The sequence below is a fragment of the Bos mutus genome, chromosome 19 (assembly GCF_027580195.1).
Source record: "Bos mutus isolate GX-2022 chromosome 19, NWIPB_WYAK_1.1, whole genome shotgun sequence".
NCBI classification, from domain to species: domain Eukaryota; kingdom Metazoa; phylum Chordata; class Mammalia; order Artiodactyla; family Bovidae; genus Bos; species Bos mutus.
The window spans coordinates 38,541,234-38,555,248 of NC_091635.1; the positions used below are offsets into that span (position 1 = coordinate 38,541,234).

General features: G+C 36.3%; 1 protein-coding gene across 3 annotated transcripts in view; it reads right to left on the reverse strand.

Annotated features, from left to right (window-relative positions):
- Window positions 1–327: 327 nt before the first annotated feature.
- Window positions 328–14,015, reverse strand: part of PAFAH1B1 (platelet activating factor acetylhydrolase 1b regulatory subunit 1) — a 68,411-nt gene continuing 54,723 nt past the window's right edge. For 2 of the 3 annotated variants that reach the window (XM_070390228.1, XM_070390229.1), the window contains 6 exons: window positions 11,875–12,043; window positions 9,863–9,965; window positions 8,923–9,151; window positions 7,641–7,742; window positions 5,163–5,319; window positions 328–4,261 (listed from right to left, as the gene is read on the reverse strand). In XM_070390228.1, the coding sequence (XP_070246329.1) occupies window positions 4,188–4,261; window positions 5,163–5,319; window positions 7,641–7,742; window positions 8,923–9,151; window positions 9,863–9,965; window positions 11,875–12,043 (834 nt within the window). In that variant the 3' untranslated portion in view covers window positions 328–4,187. The remainder of the gene's footprint in view (window positions 4,262–5,162; window positions 5,320–7,640; window positions 7,743–8,922; window positions 9,152–9,862; window positions 9,966–11,874; window positions 12,044–14,015) is intronic. The other variant, XR_011468024.1, reaches the window with a different exon arrangement.

The following is a 14,015-nucleotide window of genomic DNA, read 5'->3' on the forward strand; positions in this document are numbered from 1 at the left end:
TTAAAGTGTCCTTCCTGGCCTCAGCTGTAGCCACTATCAGAGATAGCTGCTGGAGGGAAGGGCAGAACCTCAGAAAACTGCTCGACCCAGTGGGTTGTGCGAGCCGCTGCAGCTGTACTCCTAGCTCCCTCCCACAAATCAGGTGAAGGAAGCAGACAGCAAAGGCAGTGCTGGCTCTGTCCTTAAAGTAAGGCCCTGCTGCCCTGCCAGCAACTTGCTTCTTACTCTCCCTATGACTGGTGCTGAACACAACCCTGCTTCCTATTAGGACTCAATTTAAAAGGTTTTTAATCTGTGCACAAAAAGACCGGAAAAATAAAAATCACATCTAGTTTTATAGGCATTTAATAGTTTACCAATTGGTACAATAAGATTTTTTTAATATGCAGAAAACATGAATAAATCCTGTTTTACACAGTCTGAGAGCAACAAATCTTACTGTAAAACACAAGAGCAATATTATATACATTCCTTTACTGATTTTTTTTTTTTAATTGTGTCAATATCTTCAGTTAACTCTTACAATCTGGGGAACGGTTTTCTCCAATCACCACCTCTGTAACTGTTCGTTCGCATGAAATCAACGTTCGCCTTCATGTCAGTGTCAGGATCAACTTCTAAACTCGAAGATTGTGTGTTTGTTTCTACCATCTTCAGAGTGAGCTTTAGGGACGCCTGGAGGATAGGCAGGACAAGAAAGCAGCTACTTACATGATAGAGTGGAAAGATTAAAAGGCCAGTTCAGTCCAGTAGTGACTTGTAAATCCAGCTTGCCCTCCCCCCACCCCACTGGAAAAAACTGAAACCTTTTTCACCGATTTTGTACATGTTGCTTCTCTTACCAGGTGATTCTTCTTTGCATCATCTAGATTAGTTAACACACTGGACTTATATACAGCTGGACAGAGAATAAACTATCTTTTCAGTGCCGTTTCCTTCGACAATTTTATTTTCAGTTGCTTAAGGATTATCAAGCCACCACTGTCAACAAAACGAAATATTCTTCTAAATAGTTTTTCTTTAAATAAATTAAAAAAAAAAACTATTTAACGAGTGATATTATCTGGAAGTTCACATAGAAACAGAAAGAGGCAAACAGGAGAGCAGGGCACTGACAGTAAGGAGACTGGGCTTGGTGACCTAGAGCTGAAGCTTCCGGAGACTACAGCGAGTGCCCACCGCCCGGACGACGTGCTAACACTAGTGAGTTCTACGGCAGTGCTCTGGGCACACAACAGGTCACACCACAATGGACAAAACAGGACAGTCTCAGTCTCCTACTAAAGTGCAAGATGCCATGTCAAAAAGCAACTATTCCCCAAGCCATGTCTAAAACCAGCTTCTGTGGCTCGCACGGTCAGGGGTGCGGCCAGCACGTCTTGGGCACGTTATGTCAGGGTGGCACTGGAATGTCTGTTTTTCACACACACAAAAGGTCAATCATCATTGGAGGATGCAGTTCTACCAGCTTTTTATTTCTTAAATAAGTGGCCAATTTGATTGAGAAAGTGACAAAGCAGCAGTGAACCTCTAAACCAATTAATAAATTCCTCTACTTACAATCCAAACCAGTAACCTCATCATTGTACTTATCCCAGGCAAGGCACAGGGTTAGACAGCAGACAGAGAAAACACAGGAAACAGGAAGAAAGGGCATCAACAGGGCAGTGTCAAACAACAGTGCAGGAAACCTCTGCAAATCTGCTTCCGGATTGTGGATGGATCACTCTCCCCCTCCCTCATTATTCAAACAGGGCTCGTTACACTTGGATCCAGTTGAGGACCATCCCTGAGATTCGACGTTCGCTGCTTCGGAAGTGGAGGATGTCTGGTAACTCAACTAAGCAGCAGGCTGTGGCGCTCTCCCAACAAGGATGACTTGGTTTACAGTGACAGCTTCTCCTCGTGTGTCGGAAGTCACTGCAGGCTGCACAGAAAACCCAGCGACAGCGGCTTTGTTTCCTCCTAAATCGGTACCATTTTTTTTTCCTTTATTGTTCGTATCTAGGAGTGATTTTTAGATGTTGTGGCTTACCCTTGAACAATTCGTGTTGCTACATGCTAAAAACGAATTAAAATACAAGACATTTATACATGTACAAACAAATGTTAAAGATGCACCATTTCTATGTATTTATATTTCTTAAAGTAGGACAGGAAATAGCAGCAAACGAGAACAAAGATAATCTTCCATAGCTTCTGTAGAAAAATCCAGTCAGAACAGCTAAGGGGAAACGAAAAAAAGACTTCTCAATGTGAGCAGGGTTGTGAGGCAATATTGTCCTGAAAGTTATCCTACTGTATTTAAGAAATTAGCTTAAGTTGTCATTTTTGTCCTCAAAAATAGTCATTAGTTTTCAAAACACTTTTCCTTCCAGAGACATCTCTCAGGAATTATTAAAAACAAACAAGCCAACAAACAAAAAGACACAAGCTAGACATAAAGCTGCTTCTAGTAAATATATGGCCTATTCTCTGTGTGTGTATCTACAGCACATTAACTCTAACCCTTTGTCTTTTTCAGGAACAAAATTTCCACTGAATACTAAAAAGAATATAAAAAAAAATCATGTATTACACAAATGGATAAATGCAATCCAAGATAAATTTCTTTGTTAAACTTTGTTATTTCATTGTTCTATTAATTTTTCAAATGACCTTCTTAAAAAAAAATGTTGGTTAGCTAAGCAGTGGGATTATTTATTAATTTGCAATGGAATATTGTTTCCAAAGTCACAGATAAAAATTCTCTTAAACCTACTTGTAGTAACTTTGGATCACAATATACAACATATCAGGGATGTGTAAAATGCTCAACAGCCAAATTGGGGGTGGGGGTGATAACGGAAGTGATTTTCTTTAGCTGGGAAAAATTCCCAGAGTCAGACCTAGTTTTCAGAAGCGTTAGGATCAAAAAGGATTTGTTCTAAAGCATGGTATTTCCACAGCAAGATTTATTCTATTTATGTTTTAGCACTTCTTCAAAAACCCAGGACCCAAGGACATGGAGGTTGTATGTGTGTGTGATATATATACATATACAGACTTATCCACTTATAGATAGGCCTGTATACTCATAAACATTTATATATAAACAAAAGGTGAAAACACAGTACATTTTTATGCACGCTCCATTAAACCCTGTCTTTTTTAATAAACTTGTAAAACACAGTTCAAATCGATATCAGATTCATGTTGAAGAACAAACTGCTGTTATTTCTCCCACTCCCTTAAAATGGGCAAACATAACCTTTTCAAAATTTCTTTGTCATTATGTTATGCACATTGCACATCCCTAAAAAACATCAAAAACAAATAGTGATTTGTACCATGACACACTCAATGGGAAGATTAAAATCTACTTGGGAATCACATCACTATACAGTCTAATAGTATGGAGAATACAACTAGAAGTGTGTCTAGTGTGGAAAAGAGAAGCTTAGAGTATTACAGTGTTTTTTAACCTGTTTACAAAGCAGTAAGACCCAAATGAAATAAATGATTTGTTATTAGTTGCTGAGATTTTTCTTATTTCAGATTTACAGTCATTTTCTTACATAAAGATACCACTAGCCTTTGCTTGATAGGCTGCCAAAACAAATGTATCCCATTGATTTGGCAAATGTGTCATGACAAAAATTCCAATATGTAATCCCCATTAATTACATAGATGGTTCAGAAGATTTTGAATTGTAGCCTTATTATCTAACATCCTTAAAGAAGATTTATTAAGCACACTTAAGTGATGTTACATAGATACACATTTCAGAAAAAGCCCTAATAACCACCACTTTCCCCCAAATGAGGCCATCAAGTCAGGCACCAACAGACAGCAGAAAGAAAAACAGGAATCAATAATCCAACATAAAATGACACTGTCAACTATTCAGTTTAGTGCCCTAGTTCAATTTATTCAACTTCTGCCTTCTTAGGCCTGGTGTGACCAATGCCAGCCCAGGTTTTTAAACCCTATGGTACTTCTAGACAACGTATGTAAATTTACAGTATACAATTTGGATTCACCATGCATGAATACTTTGTGTGTAACATTTAATAAGCTCAATCTACATCCAGAATAATTTACATGAAAGGACAATATTTATTTAAACAGAGCTCGATGGGGTAACCATGGTATCATCAGAGTGCATCCAGAGGAAAAAAGGGAGGAGGGGCCAAATGAGACTCAATCAACGACACTCCCACACCTTTACTGTTTGATCTACACTGCCAGTAACCACATATGGGGCCGTCTTATGGAAATCTGAAAAAAAAAAAAGAAAAGGCTCACTTTAAAATCAGACTGAGCCACAAACAATGTTTAATAAGGCACAAAATAACACGTTCAAATGAGAGGAATACCCATTTTTTCCTCTATTCAGCCACACATCCACCCCAAGCAGATGTATCACAAGCTTACCAACTAGGTAAGGGAAACTGAAACAATGAAATCTTATATTAAATCTCTAAAAAAAAAAATACCCCCCCTCCACTATCCTCTTTCCAACTGAGGTTGAAAAAACACTGAATTCTAACAGCAGGGACAGCCTCAACGCAGCCATTTACTGAACGCTTACTATGCTCAAGGCTTAGTACTAATGCTTTATATTCATGTTTAATCCTCCCAACAATTCTGTAAGGTTTAAACATTAGCCCTATTCTACTGCTCCATCGTCATTATTAGATCCATAATACTCTAATATATTATATTTACTATCTTAAATTCTAAATTCAGGTCCAGATGATATTGAGGATGTTTATTAAGTGTAAATACAATTCTCTGAGTTCCCGGTACATGGTAGTACATACGTGCCAGAGGAAAAAGGTTAACGTTTCCTTTGAGAAACTTACAAACTAGTAGGGAAGAAAAATTACCCATCAGAGTGGTCAATAAGCATCCTCTTCATAATTCTAGTTTCCAAAACCAGTGTTGTGCAATGGAGAAAGTAACTGTTTTATTATAAGGCTGATGATGGAGAGAGTTAAGGAAAGGAGAATTTCAAACAAACAGTAGAACTCCATATGGTTTTTTAACCTGTCTTCTCTACTCTGCCCTGAAAGCCCATCTTCGTTTCTTACCTGGAAACATCCATAGGGTCAGATTCAACTGTTAGGTCTGCCACTCCAAAACCTAACTGCTCAGAAACCACGTAACTCGTACATACCCAAGGAGGTAACAAAGTGTTCATGCGCATTGAGGGTCTTCATGCATCGCTTGTTCTTGTAATCCCACACGCGCAGGGTCTTGTCATCAGCGCAACTCAAAATAAACTTCCCCCCAGAATGGAACAGAACTCCACGTACCCAGTTATCATGACCCACCTTAAAAACAAAAAGGTGTACGACTTAATAAAGAGATAAATAGTTTAAACAGCATCTATGAAAATAGGTTAAGGCATTACTCAAAGTGGATTGAAACTACATGCACTAGCAACGTCAATGCCAAAAGGCAAAAGGAGAAAAAAGTCTAGAGAATCCTTCTAGATTAAAGTAACCTGGAAACTAACAAGATATGACCAGTAAATGCAACACATATAATACTTAACTAGCTCCTGGAGAGTGGCTGAAATAGTTATAAAGGACACTACTAGGGTAACTAGAGAAAATTTAAATATATAATGTATTAAATTTCTTTAGTGTGACAACTTTATTAAGGTTTTATAAAATACCCTTTAGGAAATGCACATTAAAATATTTGGGGTCAAGTGTCATGGTGTCTTTCAAACTATACAGCAAAATCTACATGGTAACTTTCAAACTATACAGCAAAATCTACAATACACACGTGGAGAAAAGAAAATGTTGACAACGGGCAACTCTAGATGAAGAATATGTAGGTATTTACTGCATATCTTTATTCATCCATTCATCTACCTATATCCCCTGTCCAGCAAGCAGTTCCATTTCTTACAATTTATCCTAAGAAATAATTAAGAATGTGTAAGGTGACTAATTAGTTAACAAAAATGTTCAACAAAGCACTGTATGCACTGAGTATATCTAACGACATGAGCAAATGCCACATACCTTCTAAGTTAAAAGTCTACTGCAAAGCAGTATGTATAGTATACCATGTTCACATGTTTTTAAAAAACTACCACATGCATCCTCATAGTAATTTAAGAAAAGAGTTTAGAATAGTCCAGTCCAACAGGATAGCCATTAACCGTGTATGGCTATTTCAACATAAACTAGCATTAAATTAAACAATTCAGTTTTTCAGTCTCACTAGCCACATTTCAAATGCTCAATAACTGTTAGCAGCTAGTTGCTACCATGCTGGACAGTGGAGACGCAGAACACCAACACACACAGCTCTAATGGACAGCTCTACTCTAATATAGTTGGTAGTTATTAGCAGGTATGGTAAAGTGATCTGAGGGTGATTTTCTTCTTTTTTCTTTCCTTTTTCTGTTTATTTCTCAAATTTTCTACAATGTAAATAAACTATACTGCTTTTGTAAAAGAACCCCCCAAAAGAGCTAAGTTAAAAAAAAAAAAGATGACCAAGGTGATACATCTTTGGCCTTGGTTTACTTTTCCTTCTTTGCTCTTATTTAAAACACTTTGTTATATTAGAGTGATCTCTAATAGCCACCCACCAATCACTAGAGTTGCAGAAGATTCAATACAAGTCAAACCACGTTTCTTGGAGCCACACCAAAATAAAGCAGAAAAAAAGAATCCTCTTTCAGTTGAAAAACAGGAGGCAGAAACCTCCAGGGAAATTAATGGTGACCTGTGTTGTTCCAGAAGAAGAGAGCACATGCTTTCTGATTTTTAAATGTAGATCATGTTTTCAAACAGCAAGATAGTATATTTGAACTCAGCTCAGAATACTAAGAGGAAAGTTTAATTTTTAAATCAGTTCTTCTTCTTCTTTTTAAAATATACTACGTATCTATTTTTTTTATTAGAAATCTAGCATTCTAAGAATGCCAGTCAGTTCCTGATAATACTTCCATACGTGTCTACCATATCCCACAGACAGACAGTCGCTTCAAGATATGATTAACACTTGAAGAACCTCTAAACAAACATGCATGCCAAATTATAAAAGCTGCCACTGGATTAATGTCCATGGGCCCCCTTAGAACTCCTGAAGGCAAACAAGAAAGTCCATAGTATCTTCTTATAATTTATATATCTTCATATTAAAATCTAGATGAAATAGGCTCCTAAATGAAATACAGATTTCCAAGTCATAGAGCTAATACTGTTTATTTCTGAATGCTTAAAATAACCAAATAAAACTGGAACATGAGGATAGATAGTAAGTTAAAAGGATTCATTAAAAGTAAATATAATGAGATCAAGAAGCACAGTTTCAAAAAATATAAAATGAGTCTGTAAATTTGTTTTCCACGTATTTCATAGGAGATAGTACATAATTTTAGAGATACAATGGCTAGAATCTCCCTCCTAGCACTGACTGGCTTTGTAGATCCACTGTATAATGTAATAGTCTATAGAAATAACCTCCATATCACTGTAACCATGCTCTTAACCAAAAAGTATCTTTATAAAGAAGTTATTTTAGAACTTCAAATAATTCAGATTTACTAGGAAATCACAAGGCATCTGACCCTAAAAGATATTCAGAGTAAAAATGCGAAAGCAACAGTGAAATTATGCCAACTCACCAGGGTCATAAGGCACATGCCAGTACTGACATCCCACATCTTGATAGTCTTGTCCCTGGATCCGGACAGTAAGAATGGCCCAGGTTTGCCACTTTTTTTAGTCTACAGAAAACATACAAAAATGAAATTTCCTGGGCAAGAAGTTAGTGACTTAAATGACAACTACACAACAATGATCTGTATTTCTAATTTTGTAAAAACGCTCATTTTTTGACAAATAAAAACGATATGTATTTTAGGCATACCACTTATGTTCTGAGCTATGATACAAATGATTACTACAATTAAGCTAATTAACACAATCATCACCTCACATTACCACATTTGTGTGTGTTATGTACCCTCCCTCTCAGCAAATTTCAAGTATACAATAAGGTACTGTTAACTACAGTCACCATGCTGTACATTAGATATCCAGGACTTACTCATCCAAGGTCACAAAGAGTTGGATACGACTGTTCCTACCCCAGCCGCGATGAATCTATGACGTGGTAAGTAACCACCACCAGGTGGCAGTAAAAAAAAACAACAACAAACCTGAAAACTTAACTAGCCAGCCAACTAGGAAGAGATTACCAAAAAAGCTTCATTTTGAAAAATAACTGGTGTGGGTAGGTGAGGGTGAGAGAGTTTTCATTTATTTAAAAAAAAAAAAAACACCCCACAATAGGAACATTGCTATGAAAAAGAATTTTGGCTCATAGAACAGTATATTACAGAAATAATTATTCTGTAATTTTAAAAGTATTAATTACAAAGAATGAAATCATGAGGAGCACAAATGATCAAGAGTATCAGAGACCTCCATATGAAATATTCTTCATTTAAAACAAATGCTATTCTTTTTATTTTTTGGCCATGCCACATGGCATGTGGGATCTCAGTTCCCTGATGAGGAAACTGCGTCTTTTAACCACTGGACCACCACCGAAGTCCTGAGAAAAGCTATTCTCCTAGAAGATGACTTCTCCCATAAGTTTTGTTTTGTATTGGTATACTCTTAAAACAGGGACAATTATAATTAATTTCTGATTAATTTAAATGACCACTTCACTTACCCTAACCCTAGCACACATCACAGGTCAACTGACAGCAACAATAACCACTGGTTAAAAAATATAAACACATCTATCTGCAAGTTGGAAAGAATTTCAAGACTCAGAATTCTGGATGCAGATTTTATAACGCATTAATGGCATGAAACAGATTTCGGGGAAGGTCATTTAAGGTTCTCAAATAATAACAGCCACAAAATCATGAAATAACACAAATCATATAGTACCTCAGATCCTGTTGCTTCAGAGATGGAAGAATATGAGCTTTCAGGAGCCCAGGAAATGCATTCTACCACATGCTCATGTTCTCGAAGCTCAGCCTTGCATTCCTTTGTTGCTACGACCCATACACGCACAGTCTGGTCATTGGAACAGCTGGCTATCAGAGTGCCGTCTTGATTTGGCCGCACCATACGTACCCATTCTCTGTGTCCTGTGAATGTCTTCACACAGTAGCTGTAAAAATACATAATAATTTACACTGTGAAGGGCAATCATTGGGGCCCTTCCCAGAAGCAATACAAAACTAGCTATGCACTGGAACGAAGAGAACTGGCATCATATGCAAGTCAACAGAATACACATACATTCCTGGTTAATAAAAGAGGGAGACAGGCTGGAAAGTCAAACATCAGTTAAAATAAGCTGATGGAAATATCATTAAAGAGCTATCAAAATCTAGAAGGAAAAAAATAGAGAGAAATATAATCTTTTAACTAAGCACACACAGTAAACCTAACAAAAATATTTCTAGCCATGTTGGGGAAAAGGCATGCTCTTTACTAATCTGGACAAAACCAGTAGGTTAAGGTTTTATTATAACAGTCATGTAATTCTAAGCACAACCAAATTAAGCCTAATGGGGCATACCTGCACAAATGTTATTTACATTTTAATTCAACTCAGAGAGATCACCTAAAAGAAGACCACAGAGAAAATAAGCCATTACATAGAAAATGGCTCTCAAGGATATAGAGTTTCTTCTGTAATTTCTCTGTTCCTTTTGGGTAGACATTTAAAGATTAAAACTTAAGTTTTAAAATGTAACTGTCATGGTAATCATTCTGGGTTACAGCCAAATTTAGGAGAACAGTCAGAACATAGTTTTGGATTTTTTGTTGAATATTATTTCTTTAAACTGATGCCTTTTCAACTGAATCTACTTACCCAGTTTGCACTTCCCACATTTTTATAGTTTTATCCCTTGAGGCAGACACTATATGATCTCCATTGGGCATGATGGCTACTGAAGAAACATTGTGGTCATGGCCTAAAACACAAAACACAGTTAATATATTAAACAATATATCACCAAGAGCAATTAAACCTTAATTTACCATGAGATTTCATCACGGGATTTCAAGTATCACAGCTACTTTAAATACAATGGAGTTCATATAAATTTGATAAGAAACTTGGATTTACACAAAAATGTAATGGACTGTTAAGGAATTAGTAACTAATAAAACAATTCACAATGAAATAAGTAGCCAGCTCAATTTACATTTCAACCTGCACAACTGTTTTAACCTTTTTTTGTTTGTTTGTTTTAACATATTATTAACTGGAGACCTATTAACACCATACGGTGTTCATTTCTGCAAATACCCCCCAGCCAATAATGTGTTAAAATCATAGGTAATCGGTACCATCAGCATTTGAATATATTAATACACCGGATGTTTTTGAGCACTAAAAAGCAAAACAAAAAAAAAATTTCCATGGTTGCTATTCTAAGATATAAAATAGAAATAAGATTTACAGAGATGAACAGAATGGATAAGAAAAATGGGCATTAGGCTCTATGTAGAAACTAGCTGTTGAAAGCTTTTTGTGTTGATGTGCACAGGAGCAAAAAATAAAATAAAATACATCATTCAAAATGCTAGTCAGCTATCCTATGGCAAAAAAAAAGCCCCAGAATATTCTCTTAAGTATCACATCATTTAAAGGAATATACAACGATTGGAAAGAACTCTTTAAGTCAGAGCAATAAGACACAGGCTACCTCACAAAACAAATAGATTTTACAAAAGGATTCAATAAAACTCCTTTAACTGGTAAACTTCCCTAATGCACTTAAATTGGGGAGGGGGGGCATACTATTCAAATTACACCATCTAGGTGATTGCATAGCTTTCTCATGTGCTAACATCACTGGATAATGTATTTAAAAATAGTTTATTATTAACACAGTTAATATAAAATCCTTATATAAAATCCAAACATCCATATTTCATCATGTTTTAAAAAACAAAAATCCTTATTTAGTGACCACCTCCTATGTACCAGGTACCAAACCAGATGATTCAAGCATACAACCTCATTTTATCCTCACAAGCCTTATGGCTTCAATTTTTAATACTTAAGTTTTATTAACCTTACAGATTAAAGAGGTTAAAATTTCCTAATGCCGTAAGTAAACAAGTAGGACTCGGAATCCAGGTATCTGATTTCAAAGCCCATGCTCTTTCCAGAAAGCCAAACTGCTTCAGAAAAAAGTCTCTAGGACAAGGAAAAGATAACAATGAGACTACAGTGTATGTGGGATATTAAAAAGTGAGCAAGGGAACCTGGGTTCCAGCTTTTACTGTATCTACTCTCTAACTTCAGTTTCCCAAATGAGAAAAATGAAAAACAGAAAGAAAAAAACCTCAGTAACTTCATTTTCTCTTTTTCTGAAGAACGGATAGATGCCCTAGCAGTTTTTCTCATCCAAAAATATTTGTGAAAATAAGTATTTTATAACCACTAAGAGACACTTCCCAAGTGGCTCAGTGGTAAAGAATCCACCTGCCATGCAGAAGACACAAGAGACGCAGATTCAAACCCTGGGTCGGGAAGAGCCCCTAGAGAAGGAAATGGCAACCTATTCCAGTATTTTTGCCTGGAGAATCCCATGGACAGAGAAGCCTGGTGGGTTCCAGTCCACAGGGTTGCAAAGACTCGGATACAACTAAAGCGACTGAGCACGCAAGCACAAAGAGATACTTAAAACCTCGAAACAGAGACAACTCTCAATGACCATGACTATCCATGGATTATCTATATCATATGCTCCTCCACTGACACAGTAAGGACTGAATGAAGGGAACCTGCACACTGTTAGAAAACATTATCCTTCTCCCCTCTGCAATACTGTTAGAAACCAATATCAAATGCTATCCTCTACCGCTTACCATGCATGGTTCTGATGCATTCAAAGCCCTGAAAATCCCATAGCTTAATGGTCATATCTGCAGAACATGAAGCCAGAAGCTTGCCACTGTGGTCGAATGAAATATCCTGTACAGAGTCTGTATGCCCCTTAAGAGTTCGTTCAAAATCTCCAGTCTCATAATCCCACACCTGTCAAGTGAACAGAAAATTGGTTAGCATCACATCATTCCTTTCTCAGTTCACATTTGCACTTGGCAGGTCAGTCTGGCGCTATACTGACTAACCGAGCAAGTAACAAAGGATAACTGTCTTAGAATCATCACATCTTCAAGCATAAATTGATCTTTTCTCTATAGAGAAAAACGATTATTAAATAAACCTCTAAAACCACATTTATTAAGTATCCACCATATATCTAATCGTGGTAGTGACTGCCACAGATCAGAGTCCCGTCTCAGCCTGAGAGCAGGCAACAGACAAGTTAAAAAGTAAATATAAGTACCAAAAATAGAAAAAAAAATTCAGGAGCCTGACATGAATTTATATGTAGAGTATTAAGGGAATGATGAAGGAATACCCAATTCTACTCGACAAGCAGAGCTCAGACATCTAAGCAGCCAAGGAAAGACTTCCCAAGATGTAACTGTCTTTAAACAGCAGATTAACAGAAGCATATGGTCATTTTCACGTAAAAGCACTGAGCCACAGTCACATTTTTAAAGAATTTTTCTAAGATGATAAAAATAATGATCAAGAATAATTATTATTATAAACACATCTCAAGAACACACTGAACCTCTATTCTGGTGGTCAAATGCTAGTCTTAAGTCTGTAATTAACACTAATTACGTACGTGCTCTAAAATCAAACAGCTGATTCCATTCTTACCATAATAAAATATATCTGCGATAGGGTGTATTTCAACCAATTTAAAGAAACTTAGAAAATGCATTTTGAAATCTAGAAACAATTTAAACATCCAATATTAGGGAGACTGCCACACAGATATAAGGAATCTATGGCATGTATACAATAATGTTACATTAAAAAAACCCCACAAAATTATACAACTATGCAAAAAAATGCACACAAAAAATCCTCTAAAAACATTTCTTTTATAGAAAATTTATGTATGCCCCCCAAAATAAACACATAAAAATCTTACCATTTACATGTTCAACTACTTCCACACTGAAGTGATTACTGTATGTTTAGCTTTTTTCACAGTTTGTTAATGTATTTTTTTTTCTTTGCTGCTATTGCTAAGTCGCTTCAGTCGTGTCCGACTCTGTGTGACCCCATAGACGGCAGCCCACCAGGCTCCCCTGTCCCTGGGATTCTCCAGGCAAGAACACTGGAGTGGGTTGCCATTTCCTTCTCTTCTTTTTTCTTTAATGTATTCTTAACTATACTGGAGGGGTTTTTGATGTTATCATGGTATTTTAGAATTTCAATTTTCAATTATTCTAGTTTATAGAAATACTTTTTATATATTGACCTTATATCTTGGCATTCTGTTTAAATTCAGTCATAGTTCTAGCAAATTTCTGAAGAATCCTTGGGATTTTCTACACAGAAAATCATGTTATCTGCAAGTAACATTTGCAGGTAATATTTCTTCCTTTCCAATCTGTATTCCTTTTATTTCTTCTCTACTGCATTGGCTAGCCACTCTAATACAAACATGGATTTAAGTAGTCATTGATCCCTGAACTCAAGGGGGAAGAACTGCTTTCCACCATTAAGTATTAATATTTTGTCCACTGTGGGTTTACCAAATACCTTTACCTTTTATCAGTGTATGGAAGCTCCCTCCCTAGCTTGTTGAGTTTTTATCATGCTTTTCCTGAACCTATTATGCTTTTTTAACTGATATGATATATCACACCAATTAATTTTTAAATATCGAACCAATCTTGCATTTTGGGATAAAACCTACCTGGTTATGACATACTAATTACCCCTTTTATGAACTGCTGGATTCAATTTGCTTATAATTTGTTAAGGATTTTGCATTTATGTTCATGAATGTTACTGTATCAGTCGACAGGTGTTTTTTTTTTTAATATTATCTTTACCCATTTTGATATCTAATTGTTTCAACACCAAGAGTTCAGGTGAATACATTCTGACGATAGGTGTGACCTTGAAGTTCACTTCC